The following is a 19,574-nucleotide window of genomic DNA, read 5'->3' as shown; positions in this document are numbered from 1 at the left end:
TCATCTCTCTACCACTATAATATAAACCATGAGGTGTCCTCATCTATCACTATAATATAAACCATGAGGTGTCCTCATCTCTCTATCACTATAATATAAACCATGAGGTGTCCTCATCTACCACTATAATATAAACCATGAGGTGTCCTCATCTACAACTATAATATAAACCATGAGGTGTCCTCATCTATCACTATAATATCAACCATGAGGTGTCCTCATCTACAACTATAATATAAACCATGAGGTGTCCTCATCTATCACTATAATATAAACCATGAGGTGTCCTCATCTACAACTATAATATAAACCATGAGGTGTCCTCATCTACCACTATAATATAAACCATGAGGTGTCCTCATCTCTCTATCACTATAATATAAACCATGAGGTGTCCTCATCTCTCACTATACTATAAACCATGAGGTGTCCTCATCTACCACTATAATATAAACCATGAGGTGTCCTCATCTCTCACTATAATATAAACCATGAGGTGTCCTCATCTATCACTATAATATAAACCATGAGGTGTCCTCATCTATCACTATAATATAAACCATGAGGTGTCCTCATCTCTCTACCACTATAATATAAACCATGAGGTGTCCTCATCTCACTATAATATAAACCATGAGGTGTCCTCATCTCTCTATCACTATAATATAAACCATGAGGTGTCCTCATCTACAACTATAATATAAACCATGAGGTGTCCTCATCTACCACTATAATATAAACCATGAGGTGTCCTCATCTATCACTATAATATAAACCATGAGGTGTCCTCATCTACCACTATAATATAAACCATGAGGTGTCCTCATCTCTCTATCACTATAATATAAACCATGAGGTGTCCTCATCTACCACTATAATATAAACCATGAGGTGTCCTCATCTACCACTATAATATAAACCATGAGGTGTCCTCATCTATCACTATAATATAAACCATGAGGTGTCCTCATCTCTCTATCACTATAATATAAACCATGAGGTGTCCTCATCTACCACTATAATATAAACCATGAGGTGTCCTCATCTACCACTATAATATAAACCATGAGGTGTCCTCATCTCTCTATCACTATAATATAAACCATGAGGTTTCCTCATCTCTCTATCACTATAATATAAACCATGAGGTGTCCTCATCTCTCTACCACTATAATATAAACCATGAGGTGTCCTCATCTCTCACTATAATATAAACCATGAGGTGTCCTCATCTACCACTATAATATAAACCATGAGGTGTCCTCATCTATCACTATAATATAAACCATGAGGTGTCCTCATCTACAACTATAATATAAACCATGAGGTGTCCTCATCTACCACTATAATATAAACCATGAGGTGTCCTCATCTCTCTATCACTATAATATAAACCATGAGGTGTCCTCATCTCTCACTATACTATAAACCATGAGGTGTCCTCATCTACCACTATAATATAAACCATGAGGTGTCCTCATCTCTCACTATAATATAAACCATGAGGTGTCCTCATCTATCACTATAATATAAACCATGAGGTGTCCTCATCTATCACTATAATATAAACCATGAGGTGTCCTCATCTCTCTACCACTATAATATAAACCATGAGGTGTCCTCATCTCTCACTATAATATAAACCATGAGGTGTCCTCATCTCTCTATCACTATAATATAAACCATGAGGTGTCCTCATCTACAACTATAATATAAACCATGAGGTGTCCTCATCTACCACTATAATATAAACCATGAGGTGTCCTCATCTATCACTATAATATAAACCATGAGGTGTCCTCATCTACCACTATAATATAAACCATGAGGTGTCCTCATCTCTCTATCACTATAATATAAACCATGAGGTGTCCTCATCTACCACTATAATATAAACCATGAGGTGTCCTCATCTACCACTATAATATAAACCATGAGGTGTCCTCATCTATCACTATAATATAAACCATGAGGTGTCCTCATCTCTCTATCACTATAATATAAACCATGAGGTGTCCTCATCTACCACTATAATATAAACCATGAGGTGTCCTCATCTACCACTATAATATAAACCATGAGGTGTCCTCATCTCTCCATGAGGTGTCCTATCTCTCTACTATAATATAAACCATGAGGTTTCCTCATCTCTCTATCACTATAATATAAACCATGAGGTGTCCTCATCTCTCTACCACTATAATATAAACCATGAGGTGTCCTCATCTCTCACTATAATATAAACCATGAGGTGTCCTCATCTACCACTATAATATAAACCATGAGGTGTCCTCATCTATCACTATAATATAAACCATGAGGTGTCCGCATCTCTCACTATAATATAAACCATGAGGTGTCCTCATCTACCACTATAATATAAACCATGAGCTGTCCTCATCTTCAACTATAATATAAACCATGAGGTGTCCTCATCTATCACTATAATATAAACCATGAGGTGTCCTCATCTATCACTATAATATAAACCATGAGGTGTCCTCATCTACAACTATAATATAAACCATGAGGTGTCCTCATCTATCACTATAATATAAACCATGAGGTGTCCTCATCTCTCACTATAATATAAACCATGAGGTGTCCTCATCTATCACTATAATATAAACCATGAGGTGTCCTCATCTATCACTATAATATAAACCATGAGGTGTCCTCATCTCTCTACCACTATAATATAAACCATGAGGTGTCCTCATCTATCACTATAATATAAACCATGAGGTGTCCTCATCTCTCTATCACTATAATATAAACCATGAGGTGTCCTCATCTACCACTATAATATAAACCATGAGGTGTCCTCATCTACAACTATAATATAAACCATGAGGTGTCCTCATCTATCACTATAATATCAACCATGAGGTGTCCTCATCTACAACTATAATATAAACCATGAGGTGTCCTCATCTATCACTATAATATAAACCATGAGGTGTCCTCATCTACAACTATAATATAAATATGAGGTGTCCTCATCTACCACTATAATATAAACCATGAGGTGTCCTCATCTACCACTATAATATAAACCATGAGGTGTCCTCATCTACCACTATAATATAAACCATGAGGTGTCCTCATCTACCACTATAATATAAACCATGAGGTGTCCTCATCTCTCACTATAATATAAACCATGAGGTGTCCTCATCTTCAACTATAATATAAACCATGAGGTGTCCTCATCTATCACTATAATATAAACCATGAGGTGTCCTCATCTATCACTATAATATAAACCATGAGGTGTCCTCATCTACAACTATAATATAAACCATGAGGTGTCCTCATCTATCACTATAATATAAACCATGAGGTGTCCTCATCTCTCACTATAATATAAACCATGAGGTATCCTCATCTCTCACTATAATATAAACCATGAGGTGTCCTCATCTATCACTATAATATAAACCATGAGGTGTCCTCATCTACCACTATAATATAAACCATGAGGTGTCCTCATCTCTCTATCACTATAATATAAACCATGAGGTGTCCTCATCTACCACTATAATATAAACCATGAGGTGTCCTCATCTACCACTATAATATAAACCATGAGGTGTCCTCATCTATCACTATAATATAAACCATGAGGTGTCCTCATCTCTCTATCACTATAATATAAACCATGAGGTGTCCTCATCTACCACTATAATATAAACCATGAGGTGTCCTCATCTACCACTATAATATAAACCATGAGGTGTCCTCATCTCTCTATCACTATAATATAAACCATGAGGTGTCCTCATCTCTCTATCACTATAATATAAACCATGAGGTGTCCTCATCTCTCTACCACTATAATATAAACCATGAGGTGTCCTCATCTCTCACTATAATATAAACCATGAGGTGTCCTCATCTACCACTATAATATAAACCATGAGGTGTCCTCATCTATCACTATAATATAAACCATGAGGTGTCCGCATCTCTCACTATAATATAAACCATGAGGTGTCCTCATCTACCACTACAATATAAACCATGAGGTGTCCTCATCTACCACTATAATATAAACCATGAGGTGTCCTCATCTACCACTATAATATAAACCATGAGGTGTCCTCATCTATCACTATAATATAAACCATGAGGTGTCCTCATCTACCACTATAATATAAACCATGAGGTGTCCTCATCTACCACTATAATATAAACCATGAGGTGTCCTCATCTCTCACTATAATATAAACCATGAGGTGTCCTCATCTTCAACTATAATATAAACCATGAGGTGTCCTCATCTCTCTACCACTATAATATAAACCATGAGGTGTCCTCATCTCTCTATCACTATAATATAAACCATGAGGTGTCCTCATCTACAACTATAATATAAACCATGAGGTGTCCTCATCTACCACTATAATATAAACCATGAGGTGTCCTCATCTATCACTATAATATAAACCATGAGGTGTCCTCATCTACCACTATAATATAAACCATGAGGTGTCCTCATCTCTCTATCACTATAATATAAACCATGAGGTGTCCTCATCTACCACTATAATATAAACCATGAGGTGTCCTCATCTACCACTATAATATAAACCATGAGGTGTCCTCATCTATCACTATAATATAAACCATGAGGTGTCCTCATCTCTCTATCACTATAATATAAACCATGAGGTGTCCTCATCTACCACTATATAAACCATGAGGTGTCCTCATCTACCACTATAATATAAACCATGAGGTGTCCTCATCTCTCTATCACTATAATATAAACCATGAGGTTTCCTCATCTCTCTATCACTATAATATAAACCATGAGGTGTCCTCATCTCTCCACTATAATATAAACCATGAGGTGTCCTCATCTCTCACTATAATATAAACCATGAGGTGTCCTCATCTACCACTATAATATAAACCATGAGGTGTCCTCATCTATCACTATAATATAAACCATGAGGTGTCCTCATCTACAACTATAATATAAACCATGAGGTGTCCTCATCTACCACTATAATATAAACCATGAGGTGTCCTCATCTCTCTATCACTATAATATAAACCATGAGGTGTCCTCATCTCTCACTATACTATAAACCATGAGGTGTCCTCATCTACCACTATAATATAAACCATGAGGTGTCCTCATCTCTCACTATAATATAAACCATGAGGTGTCCTCATCTATCACTATAATATAAACCATGAGGTGTCCTCATCTATCACTATAATATAAACCATGAGGTGTCCTCATCTCTCTACCACTATAATATAAACCATGAGGTGTCCTCATCTCTCACTATAATATAAACCATGAGGTGTCCTCATCTCTCTATCACTATAATATAAACCATGAGGTGTCCTCATCTACAACTATAATATAAACCATGAGGTGTCCTCATCTACCACTATAATATAAACCATGAGGTGTCCTCATCTATCACTATAATATAAACCATGAGGTGTCCTCATCTACCACTATAATATAAACCATGAGGTGTCCTCATCTCTCTATCACTATAATATAAACCATGAGGTGTCCTCATCTACCACTATAATATAAACCATGAGGTGTCCTCATCTACCACTATAATATAAACCATGAGGTGTCCTCATCTATCACTATAATATAAACCATGAGGTGTCCTCATCTCTCTATCACTATAATATAAACCATGAGGTGTCCTCATCTACCACTATAATATAAACCATGAGGTGTCCTCATCTACCACTATAATATAAACCATGAGGTGTCCTCATCTCTCTATCACTATAATATAAACCATGAGGTTTCCTCATCTCTCTATCACTATAATATAAACCATGAGGTGTCCTCATCTCTCTACCACTATAATATAAACCATGAGGTGTCCTCATCTCTCACTATAATATAAACCATGAGGTGTCCTCATCTACCACTATAATATAAACCATGAGGTGTCCTCATCTATCACTATAATATAAACCATGAGGTGTCCGCATCTCTCACTATAATATAAACCATGAGGTGTCCTCATCTACCACTATAATATAAACCATGAGCTGTCCTCATCTTCAACTATAATATAAACCATGAGGTGTCCTCATCTATCACTATAATATAAACCATGAGGTGTCCTCATCTATCACTATAATATAAACCATGAGGTGTCCTCATCTACAACTATAATATAAACCATGAGGTGTCCTCATCTATCACTATAATATAAACCATGAGGTGTCCTCATCTCTCACTATAATATAAACCATGAGGTGTCCTCATCTATCACTATAATATAAACCATGAGGTGTCCTCATCTATCACTATAATATAAACCATGAGGTGTCCTCATCTCTCTACCACTATAATATAAACCATGAGGTGTCCTCATCTATCACTATAATATAAACCATGAGGTGTCCTCATCTCTCTATCACTATAATATAAACCATGAGGTGTCCTCATCTACCACTATAATATAAACCATGAGGTGTCCTCATCTACAACTATAATATAAACCATGAGGTGTCCTCATCTATCACTATAATATCAACCATGAGGTGTCCTCATCTACAACTATAATATAAACCATGAGGTGTCCTCATCTATCACTATAATATAAACCATGAGGTGTCCTCATCTACAACTATAATATAAATATGAGGTGTCCTCATCTACCACTATAATATAAACCATGAGGTGTCCTCATCTACCACTATAATATAAACCATGAGGTGTCCTCATCTACCACTATAATATAAACCATGAGGTGTCCTCATCTACCACTATAATATAAACCATGAGGTGTCCTCATCTCTCACTATAATATAAACCATGAGGTGTCCTCATCTTCAACTATAATATAAACCATGAGGTGTCCTCATCTATCACTATAATATAAACCATGAGGTGTCCTCATCTATCACTATAATATAAACCATGAGGTGTCCTCATCTACAACTATAATATAAACCATGAGGTGTCCTCATCTATCACTATAATATAAACCATGAGGTGTCCTCATCTCTCACTATAATATAAACCATGAGGTATCCTCATCTCTCACTATAATATAAACCATGAGGTGTCCTCATCTATCACTATAATATAAACCATGAGGTGTCCTCATCTACCACTATAATATAAACCATGAGGTGTCCTCATCTCTCTATCACTATAATATAAACCATGAGGTGTCCTCATCTACCACTATAATATAAACCATGAGGTGTCCTCATCTACCACTATAATATAAACCATGAGGTGTCCTCATCTATCACTATAATATAAACCATGAGGTGTCCTCATCTCTCTATCACTATAATATAAACCATGAGGTGTCCTCATCTACCACTATAATATAAACCATGAGGTGTCCTCATCTACCACTATAATATAAACCATGAGGTGTCCTCATCTCTCTATCACTATAATATAAACCATGAGGTGTCCTCATCTCTCTATCACTATAATATAAACCATGAGGTGTCCTCATCTCTCTACCACTATAATATAAACCATGAGGTGTCCTCATCTCTCACTATAATATAAACCATGAGGTGTCCTCATCTACCACTATAATATAAACCATGAGGTGTCCTCATCTATCACTATAATATAAACCATGAGGTGTCCGCATCTCTCACTATAATATAAACCATGAGGTGTCCTCATCTACCACTACAATATAAACCATGAGGTGTCCTCATCTACCACTATAATATAAACCATGAGGTGTCCTCATCTACCACTATAATATAAACCATGAGGTGTCCTCATCTATCACTATAATATAAACCATGAGGTGTCCTCATCTACCACTATAATATAAACCATGAGGTGTCCTCATCTACCACTATAATATAAACCATGAGGTGTCCTCATCTCTCACTATAATATAAACCATGAGGTGTCCTCATCTTCAACTATAATATAAACCATGAGGTGTCCTCATCTATCACTATAATATAAACCATGAGGTGTCCTCATCTATCACTATAATATAAACCATGAGGTGTCCTCATCTACAACTATAATATAAACCATGAGGTGTCCTCATCTATCACTATAATATAAACCATGAGGTGTCCTCATCTCTCACTATAATATAAACCATGAGGTGTCCTCATCTCTCTATCACTATAATATAAACCATGAGGTGTCCTCATCTATCACTATAATATAAACCATGAGGTGTCCTCATCTCTCTACCACTATAATATAAACCATGAGGTGTCCTCATCTATCACTATAATATAAACCATGAGGTGTCCTCATCTCTCTATCACTATAATATAAACCATGAGGTGTCCTCATCTACCACTATAATATAAACCATGAGGTGTCCTCATCTACAACTATAATATAAACCATGAGGTGTCCTCATCTATCACTATAATATCAACCATGAGGTGTCCTCATCTACAACTATAATATAAACCATGAGGTGTCCTCATCTATCACTATAATATAAACCATGAGGTGTCCTCATCTACAACTATAATATAAACCATGAGGTGTCCTCATCTACCACTATAATATAAACCATGAGGTGTCCTCATCTCTCTATCACTATAATATAAACCATGAGGTGTCCTCATCTCTCACTATACTATAAACCATGAGGTGTCCTCATCTACCACTATAATATAAACCATGAGGTGTCCTCATCTCTCACTATAATATAAACCATGAGGTGTCCTCATCTATCACTATAATATAAACCATGAGGTGTCCTCATCTATCACTATAATATAAACCATGAGGTGTCCTCATCTCTCTACCACTATAATATAAACCATGAGTTGTCCTCATCTCTCACTATAATATAAACCATGAGGTGTCCTCATCTCTCTATCACTATAATATAAACCATGAGGTGTCCTCATCTACAACTATAATATAAACCATGAGGTGTCCTCATCTACCACTATAATATAAACCATGAGGTGTCCTCATCTATCACTATAATATAAACCATGAGGTGTCCTCATCTACCACTATAATATAAACCATGAGGTGTCCTCATCTCTCTATCACTATAATATAAACCATGAGGTGTCCTCATCTACCACTATAATATAAACCATGAGGTGTCCTCATCTACCACTATAATATAAACCATGAGGTGTCCTCATCTATCACTATAATATAAACCATGAGGTGTCCTCATCTCTCTATCACTATAATATAAACCATGAGGTGTCCTCATCTACCACTATAATATAAACCATGAGGTGTCCTCATCTACCACTATAATATAAACCATGAGGTGTCCTCATCTCTCTATCACTATAATATAAACCATGAGGTGTCCTCATCTCTCTATCACTATAATATAAACCATGAGGTGTCCTCATCTCTCTACCACTATAATATAAACCATGAGGTGTCCTCATCTCTCACTATAATATAAACCATGAGGTGTCCTCATCTACCACTATAATATAAACCATGAGGTGTCCTCATCTATCACTATAATATAAACCATGAGGTGTCCGCATCTCTCACTATAATATAAACCATGAGGTGTCCTCATCTACCACTATAATATAAACCATGAGGTGTCCTCATCTACCACTATAATATAAACCATGAGGTGTCCTCATCTACCACTATAATATAAACCATGAGGTGTCCTCATCTATCACTATAATATAAACCATGAGGTGTCCTCATCTACCACTATAATATAAACCATGAGGTGTCCTCATCTCTCTACCACTATAATATAAACCATGAGGTGTCTCTCTATCACTATACTATAAACCATGAGGTGTCCTCATCTCTCTATCACTATAATATAAACCATGAGGTGTCCTCATCTACCACTATAATATAAACCATGAGGTGTCCTCATCTCTCACTATAATATAAACCATGAGGTGTCCTCATCTACAACTATAATATAAACCATGAGGTGTCCTCATCTATCACTATAATATAAACCATGAGGTGTCCTCATCTATCACTATAATATAAACCATGAGGTGTCCTCATCTACCACTTTAATATAAACCATGAGGTGTCCTCATCTACCACTATAATATAAACCATGAGGTGTCCTCATCTATCACTATAATATAAACCATGAGGTGTCCTCATCTCTCACTATAATATAAACCACGAGGTGTCCTCATCTACCACTATAATATAAACCATGAGGTGTCCTCATCTACCACTATAATATAAACCATGAGGTGTCCTCATCTACCACTATAATATAAACCATGAGGTGTCCTCATCTCTCACTATAATATAAACCATGAGGTGTCCTCATCTTCAACTATAATATAAACCATGAGGTGTCCTCATCTATCACTATAATATAAACCATGAGGTGTCCTCATTTATCACTATAATATAAACCATGAGGTGTCCTCATCTACAACTATAATATAAACCATGAGGTGTCCTCATCTATCACTATAATATAAACCATGAGGTGTCCTCATCTCTCACTATAATATAAACCATGAGGTGTCCTCATCTCTCACTATAATATAAACCATGAGGTGTCCTCATCTATCACTATAATATAAACCATGAGGTGTCCTCATCTCTCACTATAATATAAACCACAAGGTGTCCTCATCTCTCACTATAATATAAACCACGAGGTGTCCTCATCTACCACTATAATATAAACCATGAGGTGTCCTCATCTCTCACTATAATATAAACCATGAGGTGTCCTCATCTACCACTATAATATAAACCACAAGGTGTCCTCATCTCTCACTATAATATAAACCATGAGGTGTCCTCATCTACCACTATAATATAAACCATGAGGTATCCTCATCTATCAATATAATATAAACCATGAGGTGTCCTCATCTCTCACTATAATATAAACCATGAGGTGTCCTCATCTATCACTATAATATAAACCATGAGGTGTCCTCATCTCTCTACCACTATAATATAAACCATGAGTTGTCCTCATCTCTCACTATAATATAAACCATGAGGTGTCCTCATCTCTCTATCACTATAATATAAACCATGAGGTGTCCTCATCTACAACTATAATATAAACCATGAGGTGTCCTCATCTACCACTATAATATAAACCATGAGGTGTCCTCATCTATCACTATAATATAAACCATGAGGTATCCTCATCTACCACTATAATATAAACCATGAGGTGTCCTCATCTCTCTATCACTATAATATAAACCATGAGGTGTCCTCATCTACCACTATAATATAAACCATGAGGTGTCCTCATCTACCACTATAATATAAACCATGAGGTGTCCTCATCTATCACTATAATATAAACCATGAGGTGTCCTCATCTCTCTATCACTATAATATAAACCATGAGGTGTCCTCATCTACCACTATAATATAAACCATGAGGTGTCCTCATCTACCACTATAATATAAACCATGAGGTGTCCTCATCTCTCTATCACTATAATATAAACCATGAGGTGTCCTCATCTCTCTATCACTATAATATAAACCATGAGGTGTCCTCATCTCTCTACCACTATAATATAAACCATGAGGTGTCCTCATCTCTCACTATAATATAAACCATGAGGTGTCCTCATCTACCACTATAATATAAACCATGAGGTGTCCTCATCTATCACTATAATATAAACCATGAGGTGTCCGCATCTCTCACTATAATATAAACCATGAGGTGTCCTCATCTACCACTATAATATAAACCATGAGGTGTCCTCATCTACCACTATAATATAAACCATGAGGTGTCCTCATCTACCACTATAATATAAACCATGAGGTGTCCTCATCTATCACTATAATATAAACCATGAGGTGTCCTCATCTACCACTATAATATAAACCATGAGGTGTCCTCATCTCTCTATCACTATACTATAAACCATGAGGTGTCCTCATCTCTCTATCACTATAATATAAACCATGAGGTGTCCTCATCTACCACTATAATATAAACCATGAGGTGTCCTCATCTCTCACTATAATATAAACCATGAGGTGTCCTCATCTACAACTATAATATAAACCATGAGGTGTCCTCATCTATCACTATAATATAAACCATGAGGTGTCCTCATCTATCACTATAATATAAACCATGAGGTGTCCTCATCTACCACTATAATATAAACCATGAGGTGTCCTCATCTACCACTATAATATAAACCATGAGGTGTCCTCATCTATCACTATAATATAAACCATGAGGTGTCCTCATCTCTCACTATAATATAAACCACGAGGTGTCCTCATCTACCACTATAATATAAACCATGAGGTGTCCTCATCTACCACTATAATATAAACCATGAGGTGTCCTCATCTACCACTATAATATAAACCATGAGGTGTCCTCATCTCTCACTATAATATAAACCATGAGGTGTCCTCATCTTCAACTATAATATAAACCATGAGGTGTCCTCATCTATCACTATAATATAAACCATGAGGTGTCCTCATTTATCACTATAATATAAACCATGAGGTGTCCTCATCTACAACTATAATATAAACCATGAGGTGTCCTCATCTATCACTATAATATAAACCATGAGGTGTCCTCATCTCTCACTATAATATAAACCATGAGGTGTCCTCATCTCTCACTATAATATAAACCATGAGGTGTCCTCATCTATCACTATAATATAAACCATGAGGTGTCCTCATCTCTCACTATAATATAAACCACAAGGTGTCCTCATCTCTCACTATAATATAAACCACGAGGTGTCCTCATCTACCACTATAATATAAACCATGAGGTGTCCTCATCTCTCACTATAATATAAACCATGAGGTGTCCTCATCTACCACTATAATATAAACCACAAGGTGTCCTCATCTCTCACTATAATATAAACCATGAGGTGTCCTCATCTACCACTATAATATAAACCATGAGGTATCCTCATCTATCAATATAATATAAACCATGAGGTGTCCTCATCTCTCACTATAATATAAACCATGAGGTGTCCTCATCTCTCACTATAATATAAACCATGAGGTGTCCTCATCTATCACTATAATATAAACCATGAGGTGTCCGCATCTCTCACTATAATATAAACCATGAGGTGTCCTCATCTACCACTATAATATAAACCATGAGGTGTCCTCATCTCTCTATCACTATAATATAAACCATGAGGTGTCCTCATCTCTCTATCACTATAATATAAACCATGAGGTGTCCTCATCTACCACTATAATATAAACCATGAGGTGTCCTCATCTCTCACTATAATATAAACCATGAGGTATCCTCATCTATCAATATAATATAAACCATGAGGTGTCCTCATCTCTCACTATAATATAAACCATGAGGTGTCCTCATCTCTCACTATAATATAAACCATGAGGTGTCCTCATCTACCACTATAATATAAACCATGAGGTGTCCTCATCTATCACTATAATATAAACCATGAGGTGTCCTCATCTACCACTATAATATAAACCATGAGGTGTCCTCATCTCTCTATCACTATAATATAAACCATGAGGTGTCCTCATCTCTCTATCACTATAATATAAACCATGAGGTGTCCTCATCTACCACTATAATATAAACCATGAGGTGTCCTCATCTCTCACTATAATATAAACCATGAGGTGTCCTCATCTACAACTATAATATAAACCATGAGGTGTCCTCATCTATCACTATAATATAAACCATGAGGTGTCCTCATCTATCACTATAATATAAACCATGAGGTGTCCTCATCTACAACTATAATATAAACCATGAGGTGTCCTCATCTATCACTATAATATAAACCATGAGGTGTCCTCATCTCTCACTATAATATAAACCACAAGGTGTCCTCATCTCTCACTATAATATAAACCACGAGGTGTCCTCATCTACCACTATAATATAAACCATGAGGTGTCCTCATCTACCACTATAATATAAACCATGAGGTGTCCTCATCTACCACTATAATATAAACCATGAGGTGTCCTCATCTCTCACTATAATATAAACCATGAGGTGTCCTCATCTTCAACTATAATATAAACCATGAGGTGTCCTCATCTATCACTATAATATAAACCATGAGGTGTCCTCATCTATCACTATAATATAAACCATGAGGTGTCCTCATCTACAACTATAATATAAACCATGAGGTGTCCTCATCTATCACTATAATATAAACCATGAGGTGTCCTCATCTCTCACTATAATATAAACCATGAGGTGTCCTCATCTCTCACTATAATATAAACCATGAGGTGTCCTCATCTATCACTATAATATAAACCATGAGGTGTCCTCATCTCTCACTATAATATAAACCACAAGGTGTCCTCATCTCTCACTATAATATAAACCACGAGGTGTCCTCATCTACCACTATAATATAAACCATGAGGTGTCCTCATCTCTCACTATAATATAAACCATGAGGTGTCCTCATCTACCACTATAATATAAACCACAAGGTGTCCTCATCTCTCACTATAATATAAACCATGAGGTGTCCTCATCTACCACTATAATATAAACCATGAGGTATCCTCATCTATCAATATAATATAAACCATGAGGTGTCCTCATCTCTCACTATAATATAAACCATGAGGTGTCCTCATCTCTCACTATAATATAAACCATGAGGTGTCCTCATCTACCACTATAATATAAACCATGAGGTGTCCTCATCTCTCTACCACTATAATATAAACCATGAGGTGTCCTCATCTCTCACTATAATATAAACCATGAGGTGTCCTCATCTACCACTATAATATAAACCATGAGGTGTCCTCATCTACCACTATAATATAAACCATGAGGTGTCCTCATCTCTCTACCACTATAATATAAACCATGAGGTGTCCTCATCTCTCACTATAATATAAACCATGAGGTGTCCTCATCTCTCTATCACTATAATATAAACCATGAGGTGTCCTCATCTCTCACTATAATATAAACCATGAGGTGTCCTCATCTCTCTCTCACTATAATATAAACCATGAGGTGTCCTCATCTATCACTATAATATAAACCATTAGTTGTCCTCATCTCTCTATCACTATAATATAAACCATGAGGTGTCCTCATCTCTCTCTCACTATAATATAAACCATGAGGTGTCCTCATCTATCACTATAATATAAACCATGAGGTGTCCTCATCTACCACTATAATATAAACCATGAGGTGTCCTCATCTATCACTATAATATAAACCATGAGGTGTCCTCATCTACCACTATAATATAAACCACGAGGAGTCCTCATCTCTCACTATAATATAAACCATGAGGTGTCCTCATCTCTCTACCACTATAATATAAACCATGAGGTGTCCTCATCTCTCTACCACTATAATATAAACCACGAGGTGTCCTAAAATCCTCATCTTCCCCTCTCTATCACTATATTATAAACTGGGTGGTTCGAACCCTGAATGCTGATTGGCTGACAGCCTTGGTATATCAGACCGTATACCACGGGTATGACAAAACATGTATTTTTACTGCTCTAATTACATTGATAACCAGTTTATAACATCAATAAGGCTCCTCGGGGGGTTTGTGGTATATGGCCAATATACCACGGCTCAGGTCTGTATTCAGGCACTCCGTGTTGCGTCGTGCCTAAGAACATCCCTTAGCCGTGGTATATTGGCCATATACCACACCTCCTTTGGCCTTATTGCTTCATTATAAACCATGAACTAAAGTTCTCATCTTTCCTCTTGTTTTGGTTTTAGTTCTGTGATTGGCTGAAATCTGTCATCCGGGATCACAGGAGTGTTCCGCTGACGGCGTTCCTGGGAATTCTGTCTGTGGTCTATCTCGGAATGTCGTCCTACACCGCCATACCCACCCTCCTCATCCCCTTCACCCTCTGGATGGCTGGCTGATTCTGGGAATTCAATATTGGACTTGGAATGATGGAATTTTATAATATGTATTGAAGTGTATGTGCTGTGTTTTAAACGGCTCCAGAAATGGGCAGCAATGACAGCATTATGACATCACTATGACAGCATTATGACATCACTATGACAGCATAATGACAGCACTATGACAACATTATGACAGCATAATGACAACATTTTGACAGTATTATGACATCACTATGACAGCACTATGACAGCATTATGACAACATAATGACATCACTATGAGAGCATAATGACAGCATTATGACAACATTATGACATCACTATGAGAGCATAATGACAGCATAATGACAGCATAATGACAGCACTATGACAGCATAATGACAACATAATGACAACATTATGACATCACTATGACAGCATAACGACAACATAATGACAGCATAATGACAGCATAATGACAGCATTATGACAACATTATGACATCACTATGAGAGCATAATGACAGCATAATGACAGCATAATGACAGCACTATGACAACATAATGACAACATAATGACAGCATAATGACAGCATAATGACAGCATAATGACAGCACTATGACAACATAATGACAACATAATGACAGCACTATGACAACATTATGACAGCATAATGACAGCATAATGACAGCACTATGACAACATTATGACAGCATAATGACAACATAATGACAGCACCATGACAGCATAATGACAACATAATGACAACATAATGACAACATTATGACAACATAATGACAGCATAATGACAACATAATGACAGCATAATGTTCCATTTTTCAGAAAACTTAAATACCGGTCATTAACAGTTTCTGTACCCGTCTCTAACCATGAACACTTTGCACAGAATTTATTTTTCACATTGTAACAACTTTATACTGTATTTTTTATGTAAATAAATACCTGTACATTGTACTGACTGGTCGTGTGTGTGTGTGTGTGTGTGTGTGTGTGTGTGTGTGTGTGTGTGTGTGTGTGTCTGTTTTCGAGTTGCTGTGCTGTGCGTTTTGTTGCCAACCTATTTTGCTACCTGACAATTTTACGGTTTTTACTTTTTAATTACTGTTGTTATACACACACACACATATATATATATATATTTTTTTCCACCCACAACTTTTTCACTCCGGACGCTTTATCTGGACACGATTCGTCAGGACCTCCAACACCCGAAGCTAAGTAGTAACATTAACATGATGCCTTCTAATTGCAGTCGCTGTACTCGCCTTACGGCGAGGATAGCTGTGCTACAAGCCCGGCTTCAGACGCAATCGTTAGGCAAGGGTAATTTCAGTGTAGGAAAGGATGAAACAGCGTCTGTGCCACCAGCAAGTACAGATAGTAGTATAAATCCCCTGGCACAGTCCCCGCAGCCGGACAACTTTCTCACGGTTTCTGGAAGGAAATGCTGTAGGAACGCTCAACCGGTGTCGCTCATTCAGCCGACAGAAACTTTCAACCGGTTTTCCCCATTAAGTAGCGAGTCGGAGTCAGAGGCCGAGCCTTCTCTGGTCTATACTCCTCCCGTTACGGGGTCTGAGACGCCGAAGCTTCCCACCATTAGCTCTGACAAATTGAAAACTCTAGTCATTGGCGACTCCATTACCCGCAGTATTAGACTTAAAACGAATCATCCAGCGATCATACATTGTTTACCGGGGGGCAGGGCTACCGACGTTAAGGCTAATCTGAAGATGGTGCTGGCTAAAGCTAAAACTGGCGAGTGTAGAGAGTATAGAGATATTGTTATCCACGTCGGCACCAACGATGTTAGGATGAAACAGTCAGAGATCACCAAGCGCAACATAGCTTCTGCGTGTAAATCAGCTAGAAAGATGTGTCGGCATCGAGTAATTGTCTCTGGCCCCTCCCAGTTAGGGGGAGTGATGAGCTCTACAGCAGAGTCTCACAACTCAATCGCTGGTTGAAAACTGTTTTCTGCCCCTCCGAAAAGTTAGAATTTGTAGATAATTGGCCCTCTTTTGGGACTCACCCACAAACAGGACCAAGCCTGACCTGCTGAGGAGTGACGGACTCCATCCTAGCTGGAGGGGTGCTCTCATCTTATCTACCAACATAGACAGGGCTCTAACTCCTCTAGCTCCACAATGAAATAGGGTGCAGGCCAGGCAGCAGGCTGTTAGCCAGCCTGCCAGCATAGTGGAGTCTGCCACTAGCATAGTCAGTGTAGTCAGCTCAGCTATCACCATTGAGACCGTGTCTGTGCCTCGACCTAGGTTGCGCAAAACTAAACATGGCGGTGTTCGCCTTAGCAATCTCACTAGGATAAAGACCACCTCCATTCCTGTCATTATTGAAAGAGATCATGATACCTCACATCTCAAAATAGGGCTACTTAATGTTAGATCCCTTACTTCAAAGGCAATTATAGTCAATGAACTAATCACTGATCATAATCTTGATGTGATTGGCCTGACTGAAACATGGCTTAAGCCTGATGAATTTACTGTGTTAAATGAGGCCTCACCTCCTGGCTACACTAGTGACCATATCCCCCGTGCATCCCGCAAAGGCGGAGGTGTTGCTAACATTTACGATAGCAAATTGCAATTTACAAAAAAAAAAAATGACGTTTTCGTCTTTTGAGCTTCTAGTCATGAAATCTATGCAGCCTACTCAATCACTTTTTATAGCTACTGTTTACAGGCCTCCTGGGTCATATACAGCGTTCCTCACTGAGTTCCCTGAATTCCTATCGGACCTTGTAGTCATAGCAGATAATATTCTAATCTTTGGTGACTTTAATATTCACATGGAAAAGTCCACAGACCCACTCCAAAAGGCTTTCGGAGCCATCATCGACTCAGTGGGTTTTGTCCAACATGTCTCTGGACCCACTCACTGTCACAGTCATACGCTGGACCTAGTTTTGTCCCATGGAATAAATGTTGTGGATCTTAATGTTTTTCCTCATAATCCAGGACTATCGGACCACCATTTTATTACGTTTGCAATTGCAACAAATAATCTGCTCAGACCCCAACCAAGGAACATCAAAAGTCGTGCTATAAATTCACAGACAACACAAAGATTCCTTGATGTCCTTCCAGATTCCCTCTGTCTACCCAATGACACCAGAGGACAAAAATCAGTTAACCACCTAACTGAGGAACTCAATTTAACCTTGCGCAATACCCTAGATGCAGTTGCACCCCTAAAAACTAAAAACATTTCTCATAAGAAACTAGCTCCCTGGTACACAGAAAATACCCGAGCTCTGAAGCAAGCTTCCAGAAAATTGGAACGGAAATGGCGCCACACCAAACTGGAAGTCTTCCGTCTAGCTTGGAAAGACAGTACCGTGCAGTACCGAAGAGCCCTTACTGCTGCTCGATCATCCTATTTTTCTAACTTAATTGAGGACAATAAGAACAATCCAAAATTCCTTTTTGATACGGTCGCAAAGCTAACTAAAAAGCAGCATTCCCCAAGAGAGGATGACTTTCACTTTAGCAGTGATAAATTCATGAACTTCTTTGAGGAAAAAATTATGATTATTAGAAAGCAAATTACAGACTCCTCCTTAAATCTGCGTATTCCTTCAAAGCTCAGTTGTCCTGAGTCTGCACAACTCTGCGTGGACCTAGGATCAAGAGAGACGCTCAAGTGTTTTAGTACTATATCTCTTGACACAATGATGAAAATAATCATGGCCTCTAAACCTTCA

The 19,574-nt window shown here is 37.5% G+C and overlaps 1 protein-coding gene across 1 annotated transcript in view; it reads left to right on the top strand.

Moving 5' to 3' along the window:
• Window positions 1-16,762, top strand: part of LOC135515396 (lecithin retinol acyltransferase-like) — a 31,617-nt gene extending 14,855 nt beyond the window's left edge. The window contains exon 2 of the mRNA XM_064939070.1: window positions 15,711-16,762. Within this exon, the coding sequence (XP_064795142.1) occupies window positions 15,711-15,863 (153 nt within the window). The 3' untranslated portion in view covers window positions 15,864-16,762. The remainder of the gene's footprint in view (window positions 1-15,710) is intronic.
• The last annotated feature ends 2,812 nt before the right edge of the window (window positions 16,763-19,574 follow it).

This window comes from Oncorhynchus masou, chromosome 27 (assembly GCF_036934945.1).
Source record: "Oncorhynchus masou masou isolate Uvic2021 chromosome 27, UVic_Omas_1.1, whole genome shotgun sequence".
Taxonomy (NCBI): Eukaryota; Metazoa; Chordata; class Actinopteri; order Salmoniformes; family Salmonidae; genus Oncorhynchus; species Oncorhynchus masou.
This window is presented reverse-complemented; position numbering and strand designations above follow the sequence as displayed.